Source organism: Engystomops pustulosus, chromosome 11 (genome assembly GCF_040894005.1).
Source record: "Engystomops pustulosus chromosome 11, aEngPut4.maternal, whole genome shotgun sequence".
Classification (NCBI taxonomy): domain Eukaryota; kingdom Metazoa; phylum Chordata; class Amphibia; order Anura; family Leptodactylidae; genus Engystomops; species Engystomops pustulosus.
Window position 1 is genome coordinate 62123460 of NC_092421.1, and position 24869 is coordinate 62148328.

General features: G+C 44.4%; 1 protein-coding gene across 5 annotated transcripts in view; it reads left to right on the top strand.

Annotated features, from left to right (window-relative positions):
* Window positions 1-24869, top strand: part of CFAP46 (cilia and flagella associated protein 46) — a 119165-nt gene that overhangs the window by 30484 nt on the left and 63812 nt on the right. For 4 of the 5 annotated variants that reach the window (XM_072131226.1, XM_072131230.1, XM_072131229.1 and 1 more), the window contains 10 exons: window positions 482-609; window positions 3115-3257; window positions 4409-4542; window positions 12429-12641; window positions 14624-14837; window positions 16323-16472; window positions 18429-18536; window positions 19623-19789; window positions 21820-21951; window positions 23287-23452. In XM_072131226.1, coding sequence (XP_071987327.1) covers window positions 482-609; window positions 3115-3257; window positions 4409-4542; window positions 12429-12641; window positions 14624-14837; window positions 16323-16472; window positions 18429-18536; window positions 19623-19789; window positions 21820-21951; window positions 23287-23452 — 1555 coding nt within the window. The remainder of the gene's footprint in view (window positions 1-481; window positions 610-3114; window positions 3258-4408; window positions 4543-12428; window positions 12642-14623; window positions 14838-16322; window positions 16473-18428; window positions 18537-19622; window positions 19790-21819; window positions 21952-23286; window positions 23453-24869) is intronic. The other variant, XM_072131228.1, reaches the window with a different exon arrangement.

Below are 24869 nucleotides of genomic sequence, written 5' to 3' on the forward strand. Positions count from 1 at the left end.
GAGTTCCACCATGCCAGAAGAAGCTCAGCAGATTGTACATGGTACCTGGTAACTGCAGGCAGCATGTTATAGAGCAGGAGGAACTGAGCCGATTGTACATAGTGTCCTATCTGCAAACAGTATGTTAAAAAGCAGTAGGAGCTGAGCATGATGTACATAGTGTCCTATCTAGAGGCAGCATGTTATAGAGCAGGAGGAACTGAGCAGATTGTACATAGTGTCCAACCTGCAGGCAGCATGTTATAGAGCAGGAGGAGCTGTATATTTGTGAAACTTCTAAGGTTAATGATACTTTGTCATATTTGTCTATAAACTCTATAGGTTTCACTTATGCAACAATTTTTTGCTGTGACAGCAGATGTTACAGTACAGTATAGTCGATAATATACAGTACAGTATAGTCAATAATATACAGTACAGTATAGTCAATAATAAATAGTTATCCAATTGTAGAGTAAAATACCAATGATTTTATTTTTAGGGTCAGGTTGTGGGCAGACTTGGCGAAAGTAGCGCGGAAGCAAGAGGTCTGGGATGTGTGCCGGGCTGCGTGCCGTTTCTGTCTCCTTTATGACGATGGCCGCTGGAGTATATCAAAGCCTGATGCCTGTAAGTATATTGCTTTATAGTTTATATTGTGCTGGGGCTGGTGTATTATTAGTTTTATGTTACAGCCCCAGGTCTAGGCTGTGTACATGAAGACTTGTACGCTGTACATGCAAGCGATCCAGGACACTAATGAGCACTGACTGGACTATAAGATGGAAAGTTGTGAATCGGTTGGCTCCCAAACATTGTCACGCTTTCATGTGACTGAAGAGGTGGAGGGGTGAGTGCTCCTCCCCCCTCCCCCCTCTACAGGCGGTGTACTGCCGGGCCCTATGTACAGCAAAAAATAGAGTACCCTTCTTTTTTCCCGTCCATACCGTGCCTCGCACAATGAACTTATATGGCGGCCGTATCCAACCTCCAAGTCATACGTCTAGCCAGGGCCGGATTAAGCTTAGTGGGGGCCCCTGGGCGCAAAATATGGTGGAGGCCCCCATTGAATGTAGTACAGACAGGGAACAACAATCGCTGTGTACAGCTCCCCCAGCCATCGCTGTGTACAGCTCCCCCAGCCATCGCGGTGTACAGCTCCCCCAGCCATCGCTGTGTACAGCTCCCCCAGCCATCGCTGTGTACAGCTCCCCCAGCCATCGCTGTGTACAGCTCCCCCAGCCATCGCTGTGTACAGCTCCCCCAGCCATCGCTGTGTACAGCTCCCCCAGCCATCGCTGTGTACAGCTCCCCCAGCCATCGCTGTGTACAGCTCCCCCAGCCATCGCTGTGTACAGCTCCCCCAGCCATCGCTGTGTACAGCTCCCCCAGCCATCGCTGTGTACAGCTCCCCCAGCCATCGCTGTGTACAGCTCCCCCAGCCATCGCTGTGTACAGCTCCCCCAGCCATAGCTGTGTACAGCTCCCCCCAGCCATCGCTGTGTACAGCTCCCCCAGCCATCGCTGTGTACAGCTCCCCCAGCCATCGCTGTGTACAGCTCCCCCAGCCATCGCTGTGTACAGCTCCCCCAGCCATCGCTGTGTACAGCTCCCCCAGCCATCGCTGTGTACAGCTCCCCCCCCAGCCATCGCTGTGTACAGCTCCCCCCCCAGCCATCGCTGTGTACAGCTCCCCCCCCAGCCATCGCTGTGTACAGCTCCCCCCAGCCATCGCTGTGTACAGCTCCCCCCCCAGCCATCGCTGTGTACAGCTCCCCCCAGCCATCGCTGTGTACAGCTCCCCACAGCCATCGCTGTGTACAGCTCCCCCCCCAGCCATCGCTGTGTACAGCTCCCCCCCAGCCATCGCTGTGTACAGCTCCCCCCCCAGCCATCGCTGTGTACAGCTCCCCCCCCAGCCATCGCTGTGTACAGCTCCCCCCCCAGCCATCGCTGTGTACAGCTCCCCCCCAGCCATCGCTGTGTACAGCTCCCCCCCCAGCCATCGCTGTGTACAGCTCCCCCCCCAGCCATCGCTGTGTACAGCTCCCCCCCCAGCCATCGCTGTGTACAGCTCCCCCCCCAGCCATCGCTGTGTACAGCTCCCCCCCCAGCCATCGCTGTGTACAGCTCCCCCCCCAGCCATCGCTGTGTACAGCTCCCCCCCCAGCCATCGCTGTGTACAGCTCCCCCCCCAGCCATCGCTGTGTACAGCTCCCCCCCCAGCCATCGCTGTGTACAGCTCCCCCCCCAGCCATTGCTGTGTACAGCTCCCCCCCAGCCATCGCTGTGTACAGCTCCCCCCCAGCCATCGCTGTGTACAGCTCCCCCCCAGCCATCGCTGTGTACAGCTCCCCCCCAGCCATCGCTGTGTACAGCTCCCCCCCAGCCATCGCTGTGTACAGCTCCCCCCCCAGCCATCGCTGTGTACAGCTCCCCCCCCAGCCATCGCTGTGTACAGCTCCCCACACACCTAATATGGATTCGATCGTCTATGGCATAGACCAAAGGCAGACACATCGCCGGGATTCGGCCCGAGGAGCCCAGCGCCAAATACATTGAATTGCCCCAATTTGGCGGGTGCCCTTTTAAAGGCAAAGTAGTGGAGCCCCCCCTATGATCCGGCCGTGCGTCTAGCATATGGCTGAGCTATACGGTTATGTACAAGGGGCCTAACTTTGTAATATTCCTTCATCTCCTGTGACTCTGATCTTCCTATCATGCTCCTTTCTTACCCAAGAACATGCACTTTGATGTAAAATCTCTGCTGAATTCTGTCTTGTTAGAAAGAAATGCTATAAGGCGCACAAAAAATCCTTTAATTTTGCGCCTTTATAGTCCAGTGCGCCTTATATATGAACTGTACTTACAGACAACAGCTGCCTTGGACTGTGCACAGGTCTGCCACCTGCTGGTCATTCATCCTTATAATCCGATGTGCCTTATATATGAACCTAGACGTTTTATCAGTCATTTATTGATGGTGTGCCTTATAATCCGGTGCACCTTATAATCCGGTGCGCCTTATAGTCCGAAAAATATGTTTCTTAGAAGTGCTGCAAGTAAACTCAGTCTTGCCAGAGAAATGACCTATTTTTCTTTAATGCTTTTGTTTTTTTTGTAATTTTGCTTTAGTACAAGATAAGAGTCCTGTCCCCAGTACAATGGATGAAGGAAGGAGTTCAGAACTGGAATCTTCTAGGCCAAAGACGGAAGGATTCAGTGATGAGAAGGTTCTAGTACGGACGCTTGCAGAAATTCGATTTATCAATGCAGAGGTCAGTACTGTGTACGGGAACAGACCCCCGTATCACAATGGAGGGGAAATGCTTGTTATCGGTTGGTGTTAGTTATAGAGCACCATTAATTGCATGGTGCTGTACAATCTCTAAGGGAATCACATACATTACATCAGGACAAGTACAAGGTGGACCCTGGCTGTGAGGGCTCACAATGTTATATATGGGAGGGAAGATGGCGACATGGGGTAAGTAGCCGATCCACAACAGGTGGATTTTTATGTTAGGCCAGCGGCATACGTGGCATTTAAACCCATTTTGGGCAGTTTTTAAGCAGTTTTGAAAAACGCATGTGTTATTTACATTCACTTTTGACCGGTTTTACCAATTATCTTTATTAAAACGGGTCAAAAACGCATGCATTTTTTAACGGACTGCTTAAAAACGGCCCAAAAACACACAATTATATTGTAATGAAAATGCGAGGAGAAGGCAGAAAGGCAGATATGTAATGCAGGTGCAATGGGCTTCTGCAACCTGTTTTTAGTGAAAATGAGGTTCCCTGTAAACACACACAACCCTTCACACAGACTTACAGACAACCCCTAGTTACAAACGGCCCTCTGGATGTTAGTAATTTTCTGTACTTTAGCCCCAGGCTACAATAACCAGCTGTAATAGTTATCGGTGGTGTCTACAATGAAGCTTTATTGTTACTCCTGGTTCTTATGACAACCCAACATTTTTAAAATCCAATTGTCACCAAGACCAAAAAAAATTTGTCTGGAGTTATAATTATAAAATATACAGTTCTGACTTACATAGAAATTCAACTTAAGAACAAACCTACAGGACCTATCTTGTATGTAACCCGGGGTCTGCCTCTATCTATATTCTGTATTTTCTGAGCTTTTTATCATACGTGAGGTACACTTTGCCTCCTCTGTCACGAAAGTAATAAAAATAAACTTTAAGATTTTACGTGATGTCTCCGGCCCATGACAATCTCCCTGTGGTCCCTCTGACACCCACTGCAAACACTTAGTTTGTGAGAAAAGTAAAAACGTGTTTGGGGAAGCGGACTGCTTAATACAAAGATCGATGATGCGTTTTCTCTAAATCTGTTGAAGGGATATCGACCGTAAGTAACTGTTTAATACAATGTGATAAAACCATCTTTTTGTCTCCAGGCAACAATACACTTCCTAAAGTGTGAAGGATGTAAACTGAATGAAAGTCCCATCCCTCCAGAAGACACAAGTCTGCGTCCCTCATCCTATGTTCCTAAAAAGCCAGAAGAGGATCCAGAGTGGATCTTGTTTAGGTAATTGGTTATATTGATTGTTGAGCTCCTCACGACTCGGTATCTCCAGAAAATGCTCCGCGTGGGCGGGGCATCCAGTGATTGGCTGTGCAAGAATTTTGTAGCATTTTCATTGTGTCGAGAGACATCAGAAAGTGGGGTGCAGTGGGAACTCATGTGGATCACAGATTTTTTTAATTATTACCTTATTCAATGCAAAGAACCTGTGAACATCATATCTTATAAATCCAATAGAAATATTATTCCATGTACTGGATAACCTCACGTCCGCTCCTCCAGTTCTGAGATCTTTTTGTGTCTCTGCAATTGAAGCAATAACCTGACTTGACACAAGTAGATATAACAATCACATAAAACCTCACCGCTGAAAACAGCTTTTCGGGGAAAGGTGTAGTGAAGTGTTCTTGTCAATGAAGAGCCAAATGCATTGTTGAATAAATGCTGAGATTTCCGAAGTCCCACTTCAGTAACAAAATATGTGCAATCACTGCAATGAGGCACTTAGAGTCCCAGGTGCTTGGCGGCACAAATAACCCAAAACTCAAGGCTTCCCGCAGGAAACCTACCACCATGACTCTACCTATTAAGATAGATCGGGTGGTAGGTGCCTCTATTTTACGTGAGGATACCCCTTTTAAGGACTATTGTTACGTCCCCTGTATCTTTTTACAGCTTTTATTGCCTTAATATGCTAATTTTCTAAAGAGGCTACTGGGGCGCATGGAGTAGTCTAGTCTCAGCTCCAGCTACTCCACGCCCCAGTAGCCTCTTTAGAAAATTAGCATATTAGGGCAGTAAAAAGTTACTGGGGCTATCCTCATGTACAATAGAGGCACCTACCACCTGATCTACCTTAATAGGTACACCCATGGGGGTAGGTTTCCTTTAAGTCTCAGCGTAAAACCTTTACAGAGGACCCGTCAGATCAATTTGGAACCCTAAATCATCTAGAGGTCCTTATCGAGCTCCCGTTGGCGTGCTATATACACACATACTGCATATGCATACATATGGCATATACACACCATACATCAAATACATCAAATACAGCATATACACATATACATACAGTGTATACTGCATATACAAAAATACAGTAAATACGCACATATATAAACATACATGGCATATACACCACATAAACACACCGTATATACAAACCATACAACCCACATACACACCTTAAACAAACACAGCATATAAAGATACAAGCTTGTCTGTGTGTTTTATATATATGTATATATATTACACACGCTCATGTAAATATTAAATGTACTACATATATCTATTATACTCCCCTCCTGAGTCCTCCACCTCCACTCAGAGGACGTTGTTGCATGGAGTCGGGACACTGGTCACATGACCTTTACTGGGAAGAAGAGAGAACGGACCGAAAAATGAGGGCGGGCCAAAATGGAGATGGGCAGGCCGGGCTGGGTGTAACACAACTGAGTCATAATTCATGCTGTGCCCGCAGGTACATCCCTCTGTCCCTGCTGAGCATTGTAGCCTACAAAGCCCTGCGCTAAGCAGGGACATAGAGGGTGGGGCATGGTATATATAAATATGACTTGGCTGTGCCCCAAGGACTCAAATTATGATTTGGCGAGCCCCTTACCACCTGCTGCAGCTGCTAAGAGGGCAGTTAGGCCACTTGCACAAGTGTTGACAATCTCCAACTATCCCATAGACCGGAAATGGAGCACCGGGGACCACAGACGACCAATCCATTCCTTACTGGGAACGGAAACCCTTCTTCTCATGACTGCTGGTTATCTGCCCCCTGTTGGACGGTGGATGACATGCAATCTTTAGAGAATCACATTGATGGCCTGTAAGAAAAAAATCATTGATAGAATAAAGGTGTTTTTACCATTAAACCTAAAAAAAAATGTGTAATTATTAATTCAACTTCAGTAAAATAAAAAATTCCATGGCTTTTAATCGCAACATTTGGGCATCTTAAGGTGTAAAAGCAACATGATCCCTTTATTGTTCCTGTGTTGGATTTGGGATAATTCATGTAATTGGAAATTGCAACTTTTTTCTTTTTTCTTTCCTTAGCCAAGTTAGCGGTGATGCGGGCAGAGGTCTGATGCATGTGATATGACATGGCTGAGCCTTGTCTGCGTATGCGCTGCCTGGAGCTGCGCTTCCCAGGAGGTCTTGCTTCATTGCTCTTACATGTACTTCAGGGAGGCTGTCATGATCAATAAAGAAGAGTGAAATTAAAAAAAAAAAGTTAGGGAATTCAATATTAATTGGACACAAGCTCAGAATTTAAGTTTACTTTATATGTTATATAGAATCAAATGGTGGAGGTCGGTGGTTGTAGCTGATAGACCTGAAAAATGATTTACAACTTCACTTCAGATTACCCCATATTTTTCGGACTATAAGGCGCACTAAAAATCCTTTGATTTTCTCAGAAATCAAAGGTGCGCCTTTGAACCGTACTTACAGACAACAGCTGCCTTGAACTGTGCACAGGTCTGCCACCTGCTGGTCATTCATCCTTATAATAAGGTGCGCCTTATACTCCGGTACGCCTTATATATGATCCTAGAAATTTTAGCAGGCATTTATTTATGGTGTGCCTTATACTCCGGTGCGCCTTATAGTCCGAAAAATACTGTAGGTGTAATGTGGGCTTATTTGTGTCCCAGAAGATTTGCCCTGACTGGGGACTTCTAATGACCTATCTATGAGAGTGGTAGTTGAGGATGACTGTCGAGAGGGCATCCAGATCTTTTTTGAACAGTGAATATATCCCAATGAAAATGCATCACCGTAGCATATTTTACTACAATTTAGTGAAATCTAGTCCTAATCCTCTTGAAACCCCTTGATGCATTATGGTTACACTTTATCGTTCGGGAGTATTTCAAGAACATCTTATAAGAATTTGCAATAAATTAAAAAAGAAACGGGTAAAAAGTTCAGTGACCTCTAAGATGCAGGAAGGTCCTAGAGTTCAGATTCTGCCCCCTCTCCCAATTTTATTTTATCTTCAAAACATGAAAAAAAAGTACAGGCGGTCCCCTACTTAAGGACACCTGATTTACAGACAGCCCCTAGTTACAGACAGACCCCTCTGCCCACTGTGACCTCTGGTGACCTCTCTGAATGCTTTGCTGAATCATTTTTCACCCATCTACTGTGTCTTTAAATCCAGTCTCACTCTCTGCAATGGTATATATCTCTGATTGCTGAATCATTTTTCACCCATCTACTGTGTCTTTAAATCCAGTCTCACTCTCTGCAATGGTATATATCTCTGATTGCTGAATCATTTTTCACCCATCTACTGTGTCTTTAAATCCAGTCTCACTCTCTGCAATGGTATATATCTCTGATTGCCCTAGTATTGCATGTGTCTGTTTCTTTCTGTAACATTTGACCCTTTTCTGTCCTACCTGATTTAATGTTCATCTATGCCCCTCAATGAATTTGTTTTTCTCTGTTCAGAACTTGATCCACATGTGTTAAGTGTCCTAGATTAATTGTTTTACGAGCTAAATGAGGGCCTGGTCTCTTGTCTTCTCTGGGTATAAATTTAGTGATAGTATAGGATGCTTGCATTCCAGGTTGCTTGCATTCTTTGTTTGCTTAGCATAATATTCTGCTAAGTATAATAATATTCTGAGAAGTATGAAACTGCAGTTTGACATTGCAGTTAGACAGGGCAGGAGACAGGTAAGATGGCAGAGAAAAATGAACAATTACGTTTGTCTCAAAATGTTTTCCATTTTCTCCCTGTTTGCCATGGTTGGTTTACTTGCCTTCCGTCCATCTATTCCACCAGTACCAACTATCCATATCAATGCCTCCCTTCTTCACTCACCTTTCTTTTCCACTCACACACTCTATACGTTATGTAACCAGACTAACTTATCACAGTCTTCTGCCGTGAAGCAAGAAATAACTTCTTATAAATCTCTGCAGCATCTTTTGTCTCTTCTCTTTCTCCTTCTGCTTGCTGCAGGGGACATCTCTCCTAACCCAGGTCCACCTTCTGCTTTTTTTAACCCTTCACACAGAAACCCTGCTAACCTTATAAAGATTCAGTGTATCCCCTCTTCTCCTCCTCCACCCGTAACCCCTTTTAAATGTGCCCTATGGAACGCCCGCTCTGTGTGTAATAAACTAGAATCAGTTCATGACCTCTTTCTTTCTAAGTCTTTTGACATGCTTGCCATTACGGAAACATGGATCCAGCAGGATGACTCCGCCTCCGTTGCAGCATTGTCTTATGGCGGTTTACACTTTTCGCACTGTTCCAGACCAGAGAATAGGCAGGGAGGTGGGGTAGGCATACTCCTCTCTCCACAATGCACTTTCCAGGTCATTCCTCCTGTACCCTCTCTTACTTTCCCATCTTTTGAGGTCCACACCCTCAGACTTTTCCGCCCATGCTCTCTTCGTGTGGCTGTAGTATACCGTCCTCCTGGCTCACCCTATCAGTTTCTTGACCACTTTGCCTCTTGGCTCTCTCACTTTTTATCCTGTGACATTCCAACCATCATCATGGGAGACTTCAACATCCCTGTTAACACTCCCATTTCCCCTCCTGCCTCTCAGCTCTTAGCACTAACTACTTCTCTAGGTCTTTCACAACTCTGCGATTCCCCCACTCATAGTGAGGGAAACATCCTCGATTTGGTCTTCTCTCGACCATCTTCAATATCTGATTTTACCAATTCCTCCTTTCCACTTTCAGACCATAATCTCCTTTCTTTTACTCTCAATAATCCTTCTCATTCTCAGAATCCTTCCACCCATCACTCATACCGGAACCCACGTGCAATAGATACTCATAAACTCACAGAAAACTTACAGTCTGCACTGTCCCCCATCTCCTCTTTCACCTGTCCAAACCTGGCTACTAACCACTATAATCACACTGTCAGAAGCGCCCTAGATGAGATGGCACCACTCACTATCCGAAATTTTCAACACACACGCAGGCAACCTTGGCACACTGAACAAACTCGTTTCCTTCGGCAGTGCTCCAGGATTGCTGAACGTCTGTGGAGAAAATCGCGCACATCTGCAGACTTTCTACACTTCAAATTTATGCTAAAAACTTATAACTCTGCCCTTCACCTTGCTAAACAGGTCTATTTTACTAATCTCATATCTTCTCTCTCTAACAACCCCATAAGGCTCTTTGATACCCTTCACTCCTTACTAACACCAAAGGTGCAGCCACCTGTCACAGACCTTGGGGCTGAAGATCTGGCCGCCTATTTTAAGGATAAAATTGATTGTATCCGCCAGGAAATAATTGCTCAATCCACTTACCCCTCCAATCCCCTTCCCTCCCATATCTTCTCTTGTTCACTCTCTTCCTTTGAGCCAGTCACAGAGGAAGAAGTGTCCCGGCTCCTTTCCTCTGCTCGCCCTACTACCTGCATCAGTGACCCCATCCCCTCACATCTGGTACAGTCTCTCTCCCCAGCAGTCACTTCTCACCTAACTAAAATTTTCAATCTCTCTCTCTCTTCTGGTGTCGTCCCCTCTTCTTTCAAGCATGCTATTGTTACCCCTTTACTAAAGAAACCTTCACTGGACCCATCCAATGCTACTAACTACCGACCAGTTTCTAACCTCCCTTTCATCTCCAAACTCCTGGAACACCTGGTCTATTCTCGACTAACCCGCTATCTCTCAGCTAACTCCCTCCTTGACCCCCTACAATCTGGTTTCCGCTCTATGTATTCCACTGAAACTGCTCTTTCTAAAGTCTCCAATGATCTCCTCACTGCAAAATCCAAAGGTGACTATTCTCTCCTCATTCTCCTGGATCTATCGGCAGCGTTCGATACTGTGGACCACCAGCTCCTCCTTAGGATGCTTCACTCTATTGGCCTAAAGGACACTGCACTCTCTTGGTTTTCTTCCTATCTCTCTGACCGCACTTTCAGTGTCTCCTTTTCTGGATCTTTCTCTTCTCATCTTCCTCTCAGTGTCGGGGTTCCTCAGGGATCAGTCCTAGGTCCTCTTCTCTTCTCTCTCTATACTGCCCCCATTGGACAAACCATCAGCAGATTTGGTTTCCAGTATCATCTTTATGCTGATGACACCCAGCTGTATACTTCTGCACGTAACATCACCCCTGCCTTAATCCAGAACACTAGTGACTGTCTCTCTGCTGTCTCTAACATCATGTCCTCTCTCTTCTTGAAACTTAATCTTTCTAAGACTGAACTTCTTGTCTTTCCACCATCTACTAACCTAACCACCCCTGATCTCTCCATCTCGGTCTGTGGGATCACTATAGCACCGAGGCAGCAGGCCCGCTGTCTTGGGGTTGTGCTGGACTCTGACCTCTCTTTTTCACCATATATTCAATCTATTGCTCGCTCTTGCCGTATGCATCTCAGAAACATCTCCAGTTTCTGGCCGTTTCTGACATTTGAAACTTCTAAAATGCTAATTGTTGCACTTATTCACTCTCGACTAGACTACTGTAACTCCCTACTAATCGGTCTTCCACTCTCTAAACTCTCTCCTCTTCAATCTATTCTTAATACAGCAGCCAGGCTCGTCTTTCAGGCCAAACGCTACACGGATGCCTCCTGTTTGTGCCAATCACTGCACTGGCTACCTGTCTCCTTGCGTATTCACTTTAAAATAATAACCCTCATCCACAAATCTCTGAATAATGCTGCACCTCCCTATCTCTCTTCTCTCATCTCAGTCTATCGCCCTTCCCGTGCTCTTCGATCTGCCAGTGACATTAGATTAATCTCTACCTTAATTCGAACCTCCCATGCACGTCTCCAGGACTTCTCCCGAGTTGCACCAATTCTCTGGAATGCCCTTCCCCAGACTCTGAGACTAATACCCACCCTCCAAAGCTTCAAACGTGCTCTTAAAACCCATCTCTTTAGGCAAGCCTATCACACTCGCTAACTGCATGAAATGTCACCTCTCCCTTTACTAATCCATCCTATGTACTATCCTATCTGTTATCGGGCAAACAGCAGATATATACCAAACTCCAGGCTTCTCTGCAGTCTTTTTCACCTAGGACCCTGTAAATAAGATGGCGGCTGATGGCTGGTTCAAGCCGCAACATCGTTGTTTAGTAAATTATTTATTAAATTATTTTATATTGTTCCCTTATAAAGAATGGCTGGACCATTATACAACCTCTTGTGTCACCCCCTCATCCTCATAGACTGTAAGCTCTTGTGTCACCCCCTCATCCTCATAGTCTGTAAGCTCTTGTGTCACCCTCTCATCCTCATAGTCTGTAAGCTCTTGTGTCACCCTCTCATCCTCATAGACTGTAAGCTCTTGTGTCACCCCCTCATCCTCATAGACTGTAAGCTCTTGTGTCACCCCCTCATCCTCATAGTCTGTAAGCTCTTGTGTCCCCCCCTCATCCTCATAGACTGTAAGCTCTTGTGTCACCCCCTCATCCTCATAGTCTGTAAGCTCTTGTGAGCAGGGCCCTCACTCCTATTGTTCCATATGACTGTTTGTTCTTTGTAGTGTAATATAGTTGTATATGTCCCCTATGATTTGTAAAGCGCTACGTAATTTGATGGCGCTATATAAATAAAGATTATTATTATTATTATTATTATTATTACTATAGTCCCAGACTGCAATGATCAGCTGTAAGGTGTCTGTAATGAAGCTTTATTCATAATCCTTGGTCCCATTACAACAAAACATTTTGAAACTACAATTGTCACTGGGACAAAAAAAATTTTGTCTGGATCTACAATCCTATCCTGTACGTAACCCCGGGACTGCCTGTAATATTGTGGGTACAGGGAAACTGTTAAACTTTGGTGCACGATTATTACATTAGTAAATACCAGTGGATACTAATGACATTGCCTGTTCCCATTTTTTTTATTTCTGGCTAGCGATTGGATTCTCCAACTTTCGGCATATGCTACAGAAAACTTCTTGCGCACTGCAGAGTTGGCAGTGGAGCTGCAGGAGGCCTGGGTAGCCCATAACGCCGCCGTCTATGTCCTCAACCACAACAAGCACCTCATTGCATCTGGGAGGTTGACGTCACTTGTGGAGACTCTGAAGAAACTACTTGAAGCACTGAAGAAAACAGGGCATTGTGGGTAAGTTCTTCTTTTAATTTAGTGGGTCCACCTATAAAATCTGAACTGTTTTGGGCCCATACGGTCGCTGGGCTCTTTGCAGTGGTCCTCTGAGTGCAGATAACAGCAGATGGTGTGGGGTGTGGAGCTTCTCAGGGGGAAGATGCCACTTTATAATTGAGGTCACATGGGTTTGACCCGTGAGATGAATTCTTCAGGTGGCTCTGCTCACTTTCTCTGGTTGCTGGATGTTTCATCATAGACTGCTGCTATTGCTTCCATTCTAGAGATCCATGTGTCAGAGGGAAGACACTGGTGAAGATGTCACAATTGTCACATATCACAGAAGACCAGAATTGTCTCAGAAATCGATTGCCACAATCAATTCTTACTTTTTTTTGGGGGGGCGTCAAAAGCTTTCAAAGCTGACGTTGCAACAGGTGATGCACAGCTATCTGATGTGTTGTCCGTGGTGCTGAACACAGAGCTGAAGGTGCTGGATCCACTCATGAATGAACTCCACTTGAGAAGCTATGGAGAATCTGTTTTTTTTTTTTTTTTTACTTTTGAGCCACCAGAGAGATGACAAATTTGAGTGTGACAATCAATTTCTGAGCCAATTCTGCTCTTCGATCTGCTACATTACTACCTCCCCATTGGAAAAACTTGCCCTTGAGCCAATATGGCTGCTTTTGATTATGACCGTCTAAATGATAGGCCTCCTTGTCCATGAATTGCTGGAATATTCGGTTGTATCCTTTTCCCTGCAATAAAAGGGTGTCCTTGGATTTTTTACTTGCCCTGTATATTGCACTCCATTGTTATGTATGAGATGCCACCCCTTGGTGACACTTTATCGCTTGATTTTTTTGTAATGTAAGTAGCTATGCCATACAACCGTGTCCTACCACTGTCCAGCCGCTTTGCAGGATCGTCTGCTATCACCTCCATCTCTAGTGTACAACAGCTGATGGGTAGCAGTGGCGCTGCCGGATCTTAGATCAGCCAATCATTAGTAGAATAGGAGCAAAGATAAAAGGGATTGTACCAGCTTTGGTCGTCATCCTGATTGGTGAGTGTCTGTCTGCTGGGATCCCCAACCAATCACGTGAATGGGAGTCCCATCCTCACTAATTAAAAAGGGCAAGACATAAGATACCGGAGTGCTGTGCTCAACAATCTCCGACCCGTGTCGGACTGGGATTCCTGGGGCCCACCATAGATGGACCTTAAGGACCTCCTCATAAGGTTGTATAACGTTGGATTCTGGGCCTAGAGGATCCAGTGGTTCTTTGGTGGACCAGTCTGAAGTAAATGGTTAGGACACATGCTCAACCTGCTGCTTCATTCCATTGGTGAGAGCGGATCCATTCTCGACGTCGGTGGGAATCTGACACCTGTTGATGGGGGGATAACAATCAATCTTGAGTCAACCCTTTTAAAGTAAATCTACCCCATGGATGCAAAGCTTGTAAACCAAGCATATGAGCCTCCTGAAACGGCATCCGTGTTTTTTATGAAAAAAAAAAAAAGCTAAATTATGCAAATGAGCCTCAGGCGCTTCTGTCTGTCACAGGAGCCCATTCTGGTGCCGTTGTCTGCTAGTTGTTCACTTCTCCTTTTGGCATTTCCATTCGGAGGAAGGAGACAGTCAGAAACACCAAATGAAGGCATGAATAAGTATTAGATGATGGAGCCAGAAGGGGCTCATGTGATGTAGACAGGAGCCCCTGAATCTCATTTGCATAATTTTAGAAAACGTTTTTCTTAAAAAATAAGTTATTTGACGCAAAAAAGGCCCATAACAGCGTGAAAGTATGCTTGGCTTAGAAGCTATGCATCTATGTGGTAGATTTCCTTTAAGGAATGAAGAGACTGCATTGTTCTGATCCGATTTTTATCGCGTATCCTCACTATTTGTGATCCACTACAACATCCTGTGATACCCCTTTAAACGATCAATGAAGAAACATCACTATGTTCCATATTCTCTCTTTTTTTAGGAACCCGGCTCTGTTGGTTTTGCTGTCCAGTGCTTTAGCCAAAGGCTTAATTCTTCGCTGGATACCTGTGTCAGACAATGATAAAAGATCCGGCTCGCGTCTGCTTTCCGAGAAAGGCAAGAAAGCTTCAGGGAAGGGGCCGGAAAAATCTAATGCTGCACATGTTTTATCAATTGATCCAAATGGCCTTCCTGATGTGAGGCTGGCCCTGGAGGTAGGCATCCGTTTTCCTGGGATATCTATGGATAAATGATGTGAATATTGGGCAGAGCTGCCGGCAGGGCTCCTCTATGTAAAGGTTACTTTATAGATAATTGTCTTGCTCTCCGCTTTCCCATAGATCCTTAAACATATGCTTACTTTATACTGCTCCGAACCCCCAGAGGAGTGACATTGACATAACACTATAGCCTGCAGGTTACCATAAGACGCACCAGCATATTGTACGTTTCAATATCAGGGGATATTTGGACTCATGAAATTTAATGAGTTCTTTTCTCCCAAAAAAAAATTTCCGGAGGACATTTAACCGAGACGTCCAATTGTTACAATTGTCATCGTCTGAATCGGGTTGTAGCGGTGTCATTTGTCATTCCGGCTGAGGTTACACTTCTACTTTTCAGATGGATCGGAGAGGATTTTATACATTTTTATGGTGGCAGAATGAATTATGTGAATTTTGGCTGAAGCCACCATAATCTCATGTTATACCTGTATGTGTGTAGGGGGTGTCCTAATGAAAGAAGGGGGGAGGGGATTGAGCAGTTCAGTTTTAGCATGTCTGATCCTTCACTCTCCCAGGCGTATTCTTGCTTATTGCTCTCTCCTTCTCGTTAGAAGACTATGGTCTTTTGTCAGATGACAACTTTCTTGGACCTCCTCAGGGGATGTGCTGATCCAGACTGGTATCTCTAGATCATCCAAGGATTATCCAGTTCAGTAGATATTGTGACCATAATCCAGAAACCTCCTAGGGAACCCGTCACCAGATTTTTCCCCACTAAACTACCAGCCCCCTTAGGCTGGGTATGAAATGTCCTTTCTAAAATTATTTCTTTTTATGTGAAATCTCACCCGTTTACTTTTAATAGAAATCTCTGCCAAAGTCATGTGAGAAGAGAAGAGTCACATTTTCCTGAGATGAGTCCCTTTCGGTTTTAATTGTACCTAGAAAAATGCTGCTGGTGTCATTTTAAAGTTAAGAATCTCATCTTTCAGATCACATAAGGCTTGTTCTTACTTGAGCTACAGAACTAGAGGGCGTTAAACGTAGCTGAGAATGCATGCTGCAGGTCAAAGTCCTATTCATTGTGTCTTTACCAACCTGTATCTTTTGACTCTCGAGCCTGATTTAGCTTTAATATGAAGTATGGTTATAGGTACCATGGAAGTGAAGATGGGGGCATCTGACATGACGCTACTCTACTCTAAAAGTGACTTCTCACAGGAAATTTAGTGACAACGTATTTGCTTATTCATTTGGAGATTTCGGTTTTTTTAGTGCGGTAAAAGACGGTGTCCCAAAAATTGGCTGTGCTACCAATAATTTTATGAGCTATCCTATAAAAGTTGCTGATCACTGACTGCTGGGACCCTGATTGATGAAAACCTTGTGGGAATTGGTCTTCCCTAGTAAAAAAAAAAAAGACTTCATGTACATCAGGTCTATTATATAACATTGTGTATGTTGCGCTTTTAGGTCTGTGACTACGCTTTTGAGTTGACCAATGGGATCTCACCGGATGAGGTGGTGCCCATCTCTGTCAGGCAGGACCTCATTACTACATGGGTGAAGGCTAAACAGCTCCTCCAGCAGCAGATTGGACCGAAGCTGGGAACAGACGATGAGGTGCGATTAAAATTTCCTGTAATGTGTGAGGGATAGGATTTGGAGTAATTTACTAATACACACCTATGAGTAGTTCTGGATGTATTCTCAAAAATCTGATGGTTCAGCAATGTCTTTCCACGTCCATTCTATTCCTGCCAATAAAATGGCAGCAGATGGAGGGGATCTGTAACTGTCCATGACCAATCTACCTTCCAGGACCATAAGATTGTATTCATGGATATTATCAAAAGGTCCTGGAAGGAAGAATGGCCACGGGCAGTTAGAGAACCAGGGGCTTTGTTTTACATTTCAAGAAAACGCAGCAGAACACCGTCAGAAGGTCAATATTACTGAGCCGCAGGGTCCATACAACAGTCATGGGACCACAAAAACTCTGACCTATAACTGTGCTTATGATGGTGGCCCCAAAACACAGCCATACTGCCCTCAGTACATTGCGCTCTGCATTTCCTAACTTGCTATCTACAAGGCATTGTCCTCTTCTTCTTTTTTTTTAAATTTTATACACATACCCATTTATTCATTTAAAGGAAATCTAACAATTTACACAGTACTGAGAACTGATCATGAGTAATGGGCACAGGCTACTGGGGCATAGAGTAGCCTCTCTGTGTAGCCTCAGCTCTGGCTACTCTACGCCCCAGTAGCCTCTTTGGTAAATTTGCATATTACCACAATTACAGATTAAAAAAGATAAAGGGGATTAAAGGATTAGCCCTTAAAAGGGCTATCCTTACATACATTAGAGGCACCTACCACCAGATCTACCTTAATAGGTAGATCCGTGGTGGTAGGTTTCCTTTAATCATACTGTATATCCAGGCACCGTGACTGTGTGTAATCTTCTTTTATATTTATTATTTTCTTCTAAAATCAAGTTTTAAAATTATTCTAATGTTCCAGAAGGGCTCTGGGGAGTGTTACCAGAGTCCCTCTATGCTGCAGCTTCACAGGGTGTTGCACTTTCTCACAAATTTTAGAAAAAAATGAGTCTGCTATATGACCACTCACTGGTATGCACCACCTGCTATGACAGTATTTAAACACTAGGGGTCAGGATGTAGTAAGGAAAGACGTTGGTGTAAAAAGCTATTTAAAAATTGCTTGTCCCATTGTATTATGCAATAAAGAAATTCATTATTTCATAATACAATGTGGTAAACCATTTTAAATATTGATTAATAAAAGTAACTTTTTACACTCTCCTCTCTCCCTACTACACCCTGAGCCCTACTGTTTAAATAATGTTACACTGTCTCCCCCTCCCCTCTGCACCCTCAGCACTTCCCCTCTCTGCCTGATATAATCTCACTACAGCACTTGAAGTTTCAGCACACAGGGGCAGGGGGACGTTCTTCTGAAGGAGACCATGGATAACATATATAAGAAGATTACCACAGGCACGGTGCCTGGATCTATGAGTAATGTCCCTGGATTATCATGGATGCATTTGATACATGGGAGATGGTAACGCTCTTACTGTCCGTGCTTATGGTATAGGCAGGACAGGCAGTCAATGTCACATCTGGTAATAGCAGCAGTTAGTTGCGTCTATCCCTCCTCCCTGCAGAGTTTCAGAATGGTAAAACTTTGTTTCTATAGCGCCAACATATTCTGTAGCGCTTCTTTATTTTATTTATATAGCGCACATGGATTTACGCAGCTCTGCACAGAACTTGCCATATTGGTCTTTGTCCCCAATGGGGCTCACAATCTAATCAACCTACCAGTATGTTTTGGAGTGTGGGAGGAAACCGCAGGACCCGGAGGAAACCCACGCAAAGAAGGAGAGAACATACATTATACTTGGGGGGGGGGGGGGGGGTAAATTGTAAATATCTGGACTTTTAAGGGACACACCATGTTGGATCAGTCTTATAGACGTATGCATGGAGTATGTTAACTGTACTTTTTTTTTTTTTTTATTTCTTTTATCATCTTTTCTGTTCTCAGGATGATAATGAAGGCCAGAACCCTATGACCAGGGTAGTTGTGGCTCTAGAGATGCACTCATGTAACGGGCTGGGACTGATGGACTTTACTGTTCCCAGCCTCTCACAGGTAAATATAGCATAAAATACACCATATACTACAATAAGGGCAACGTAACCGGGAAATCTCATTGACTACACATCTAACCCAGAGCTTAGTCGTGTGATAAATATTATAACTAGATTGTTATGAGCTGTTATATCTCTCTCTATCCCTCTCATAAAATGCTGATAAGTCTTCAGGAGACTGATGATGGAGATGACAAGACTTTGGTTATTGGGAGAACATTGAGCCCTAGTCATATTGGGGTCAGGATCCCTTTAAGGAGAATTTGCCATCAATATCCATCATGATAAACCAGGGGCAGTTACTCATAGATGCAGGCACTGTGACTGTGGTCATCTTCTTATATTTGTTACCCATGCCCTTCTTCCTTCTAAAATCAACTTTTATAATTATGTTAATGAGCCCGAAAGGCTCCTGGGGGTGTTACCCGAACCCCTCCTGTAGCTTCACAGGGTGTTACATTGTTTCCCCTTTCCCCTCAGCCCTCTGCAATGTAATCTAACACAGTGGGAGAGTGGTCTGCTCCTGCACAGTGTAACAGCATGTGAAGCTTCAGCGGGAATGGGCTCTCGTAACACCCCCGGGGTTCATTAGCATCATTTTAAAAGTTCATTTTAAGAGGAAGGAGGCCATGGATAATATATATAAGAAGATTATCACAGTCACGATGCCTTGGCCTACGAATTGGTGTCTTTGGGTTATCTTGATGGATTTTGATGGTAGATTTCCTTTAGCTACGTCGGCATGCGCTGGATCTCCTTCTCTGCGTTCCCATGTCATCCATCTCTAGAAATCTTTCAGATGTGATGGATGTATGAACGCTGCACATATAGTAGCTGCACATATAGTAGCTGCACATATAGTAGCTGCACATATAGTAGCTGCACATATAGTAGCTGCACATACAGTAGCTGCACATATAGTAGCACATTACACCATGCAGAGATATCTTCTAACCCCACCCCCATGACACCAGGACCCACTGATTTCAGTCTTTGTATTGTTACTTATAGTTGTGTTCAGGACATTTGTATGTACTATAAGGCACATATATAATGTACATCTGAAGCTGATGTGCTCTGTTACCAGGTATGGAAGATGGCGCTGGACTGTGAGTGGTCCGATCCTCTGGTAGAGCTGCAGGCGTTAACCAGACTGGCGCACTTTGCCTACAAATCCCATGACCTGGAATTGGCCTTATCCTGTACCCGGAGGGCATTGGCCTTTGAGGAAAAGATGAAAAAGCAAGAAAATCTGTATGTATATACTGTGCGCGGCTTATGTCCGCTATTTACATTGTCCTGTAGTATATTCCATAATCCTCACCTGCACGGGGGTTCCCTAATTTCACTCTTTTACATCAAAATAGGATGTTAAATGATCAATGAGGCCTTTATAATGCAGGGAACGGGAACAAGTCATGTACAGGAGCGAGGTCAGCGTCGCTGTATTATTACAGTATGGCAACAGCGACACCTTCTGGCTGCTTCTAAGATTACATGCTCATGTTTAAAGGGCATATGCAGAATGGAATAGAAATAAAGTACAGCAATAAGGAATCTGCTTTATATAATGTATATATTATATACATGTGCCTGATGTCTAGGGTGATGAGCTGCCACCAGAGATGTGTAGCAGCTGGTCACTTCCTTTTCGTAGAAAAAAAGCTTGCACGTGTTGGCATACCCAACATTGTCCCTTAACATTGTTCACACTTGGCTAAGGGGATTGTCACAAGTGTTTTCGGTTATCCCCCTCCATCACCAGGAGGGGGATTGGTGAGGGACTGACTGCTGGTACCCATTCGTAGAACTGGGGTCCCGTTCTCCGTAATTGGTGAAGCATCAGGGCGAGCGTGTCTCCTGTCACTCCATTTATTGTCTAAGATATCCTGAGAGCTGTGCTCTCTATTTCTGACGTTCTTATACAATCGCAGGACACATGCTCGGACTACTACTCCACCCATCAGTGAGAACGGGATACTTGCCACTAGTCGGACGCTCACTGGTCAACTATGCTGTGAAAAGGGATTAATCAAAAACTTGGAACAACCCTCTAAAGGACTCCAGTTTCCATTGAAATTTTTTCAATACAATAATACTAAGAAAACCCTCAACAGACTGCAATGCACAACACAGCCACAAGGTGTCACAAGATAAATGCGGTGACAAATACTTGAAATCCCCAAAAGACCCCTTTAAACGAAATCTGGCATCAAAATCCATCATGATAAACCAGGGGCACTTATTTATAGCTCCAGGCAGCGTGACTGTGGTAATCCTCTTATATGTGTTATCTATGGCCTCCTTCCTTCTAAAAATCAGCTTTTATAATTATGGTAATGAGGGGTCTTACCAGAGCTCCATTTTGCTGTATCTTCAAAGACTGCTACATTGTGCAGCAACACTCCACCCCCACCCCGCAGGCAGGGAGAGGAGGTAAGTGCTGAGGGAGCAGAGTGAGGCGAGACAGTGTAACAGTCTATGAAGCCAGAGCATGGAGACAGCCGCACCACAAATAGGGCAGGTCCTATTCCTGCCAGGATTTGCGGCACAGCTCCTCGTTTCCTATGGGCATGGGTTGGGTATGTGGCGCTCTCTCCCGCCGATGTCTACCTGGCCAGTATTGCTCACACTGTATGTGCATGTAGTGTGAACAGGGACTAACTAGGAAATGTGATTGCAACTTGTGTGTTTTCGGTTTGTATAGTCCAGTGATGGCGAACCTTTTAGAGGCCGAGTGCCCAAACTACACCAAAGAGCCACTTATTTATCGCAAAGTGCCAACACAGAAATTTAATTTGTGATTTATACTCCCTTCTCTGTCACAGTTTTCATTGATACCAGCACTCTGAGGACACCAAAAAGGCAGAAAATAGTCCCTGGTAGCGCTGTCACTTTAAAATACCTCTGCACATCAAGTCCTGGGCTGTCTGGGACTGCAGGAAGATACCTGGAGTCATCTCTGGTGATGGCCTGAGTGCCCACAGAAAGGGCTCTGAGTGCCACCTCTGGCACCAGTGCCATAGGTTAGCCATCACTGGTATAGTCTCTAAAGCTTTAGCCCCGGTCATTCTCAGTGAGGAGTTTTGACACATTCAATAACTGATTTGCATTTCCTGCGATGAAGTGCATCAGCGACCGAGTAAAAGCCTATTGATATTTTATAGCGCTTTCTAAAAGGATAATTTTGCGGCTGACGATTATGTGGGGATGTAAATACTGTAATAGACGTGTGTTAGCTCTTATTCAATAAGTAATTAGGAAATTGCTTGTGACTCTTGCAGGCGCAGTTCTCCGCTGGCGTACGAGATGCTGAGCGTCACCGCCTGTATCCAAGGCCAAAGCATAATGGATAGTTTGGCCGGAAAAAAACACTCTCGACTTTCTGCCATAAAAGCCTTTGAAATGAGCTCGAGGTAGAGTTTTTATGGAGTAATCCTGTTAGCCCCATGGCTTTTTATTAAAGATGATTCATTAAGGAAAGATGCAAATAGACACAATGGACCACAAAAGCTTCTAATAAAGCAGTTGTGTGTAAAAGTAACTGACTGAGTTGGGTGACGTGAGGCCCAGAAGACGTATTTTAGCCTTTGGACAGTACTTTTGTTCTGTTGAAGTGATTGACTCATGTTCAACTGTGCAGTCAGCAGGTCACCTCCTGCTCTATAACATGCTGCCTGCATATAGAACACTATGTACAATCTGCTCAGCTCCTCCTGCTCTATAACATGCTGCCTGCAGGTAGGGCACTTTGTACAATCTGCTCAGCTCCTCTTGCTCTATAACATGCTGCCTGCAGATAGGACACTACGTGCAATCTGCTCAGCTCCTCCTGCTCTATAACATGCTGCCTGCAGATAGGACACTATGTACAATCTGCTCAGCTCCTCCTGCTCTATAACATGCTTCCTGCAGGTAGGGCACTTTGTACAATCTGCTCAGCTCCTCTTGCTCTAGGACATGCATCCTGCAGATAGGACACTACGTACAATCTGCTCAGCTCCTCCTGCTCTATAACATGCTGCCTGCAGATAGGACACTATGTACAATCTGCTCAGCTCCTCCTGCTCTATAACATGCTGCCTATATATAGGACACTGTGTACAACCTGCTCTGCTCCTCCTGCTTTATAACATGCTGCCTGCAGATAAGATGCTATGTAAACTCTGCTCAGCTCCTCTTGCTCTATAAAATGCTGCCTGTATATAGGACACTGTGTACAATCTGCTCTGCTCCTCCTGCTCTATAACATGCTGCCTGCAGATAGGAAATGTATACAGTCTTTTTAGATTTTCCTTCAGAGACGAGATTCTCACCCAGAAACTTGTATATTTCAAATCTGCAATACAGCGGCTGCACAGTAAATTAAGAAATTTGCCGTTTTTCCAAATGGTAACTATTTTATAGGCTCCAGTTTTTCTAAAGATTCTGTTCAAAAAGAGCTTATTGAAAAAATAAAAACCAGTTAAATCAAAGACATCAAGTCAGACCTCGGCATGGAAAAAGTAAGTTCTATGGAAAACGTCATATAGACAAGAAAAAAATCTGCCCAGTACTTATTCTTATGTACCAGATATATGCCGGAAGGAAGGATATGAGTACAGGCTCAGACTGCAGCAGTGTTGTCTGTTACCATGGAGACACATAAGTTTGCTTAGCTGATTTTTAGCAATGAAAATGTAGGAACTCTAGGAATTTTTGCAAATTGGAGCGATTACAATGTTGCATGCGTTGTGTTTTTGTGTGTTCAGGTTTGCTGGTGAAGCCGGAAGTCCTGCTCTCACGTTACAAGCCGCTAGACACTTCTGGTCCGCATGTTCTCCGCTGATAAGGTCAGCTAAGGAGCGGGAAACGCTGAAGGATTCGGTCCTATCTGTTATCAGGGCCTTTGCTGAGGCGGAGGTCCAACAAAAAAAGGTACTGCAGTGTTATACTGTTGTAGGGTTCTGATGATGTCATCGGAACCTCAGCTGCTTGGTATCTTACACATTTTTGACCCATTCACTCCCCCCACCTGCCCCCCAATCCTGGATTCTGGGTTCCTCTGTGCAACAGCTAAGCCCCCCGTCTTCTCTTAGACCCTAAATGACGGCAGTGGAGATGAAGGGTCAAACACTTGACCCAATGTCTGGCCCAGAATCCCAAGCCTCCATCAGGGGTGGATGAAGACAACTAGAGGCCCTGGGCTCTTGCCCTGTACAGAATCGTGTAGCCTGTTGTGCTATTACATATAATAAAAAACAATGACTTATACTGCCCAATAGAGTCTAGATGAACCCTCCCTCTGCCATTAATGAAATGGGAGTCTGTCCGAATGTTAACTCCTTCCTGCCGATGCCCATTTTCGATTTTGCATTTATTTTTTTTTTTTTGCTCTGGGTCAGTGTGATTATGGGGATAACACATGTATAAGTTTTATTTTTTCAGTAGGTTTAAAAAAATAGTGATTTGGGCACTATTTTACGGGGTTCGCCACTGGGAATAACCATTTTTTGATATTGACCTTTTTGGGATATGGTTATACCTAACAACATGTTTGTGATTTTTTTTTGGTTATTTTTAATTCAGTTCTAGGGTAAGGAGGGTGATTTGAACTATTTTATAGATGGTGTTTCTTAGGTGCCGCCATCGTTTTTGTTGGTGGCACTTAAAGGGTCAACACTCGCGATTGGTGCCAGCGCTGATTGATGGTGTCAGCTGCGGCCGCTGTGTTTAGTTGGGGATCAGCCCATGAGCCCGTTACATATATCTTTAACCAACATGTGTCGTGTGACAGTCATGTCAGAAAGGGGTTAAAGGAAATAGTAATGAGAGTCAACCAGAAAAGGGAGGGGCTTATCCCTTATATATGCATTCCAATTGAAACGCATGCAATCGGTAATGAGCACCACATGTTTTTCGTTGTTTACTCATTGTGTTTGTTATCACTCGCGTAATTTTCAGTTTAAATATATGTGCAGTCGGGACAAGCCCCTCCCTCTGCTGGTTGAATTGCGTATCTAAATGCAAGTCGACTGCAACATGTGAATGCAACCTTAAAAGAAACAGTATGAAGAATCAGTAGTAGATGTGATGGTAGATTCCTCCTGCCTCTGCCCTAATCTGTGATTTAATAATCCTGGAACCTAACTTGTTAAAAGCTTTTATTGTAAATGTGTACATTACCTGCAGAGGCTACTGGGGCGTGTACTAACCTCGGCACCCAGGGCCCAGCCAGGCTAGTACACACCCAAGAAGCCTCTGCAGATAATTTACATATTACTAAATAAAGCTTTTAGTCCCAAAATGTCCGATTTACCAAAAAAAAATAACTGTCATTCCTGTTACCCCATAG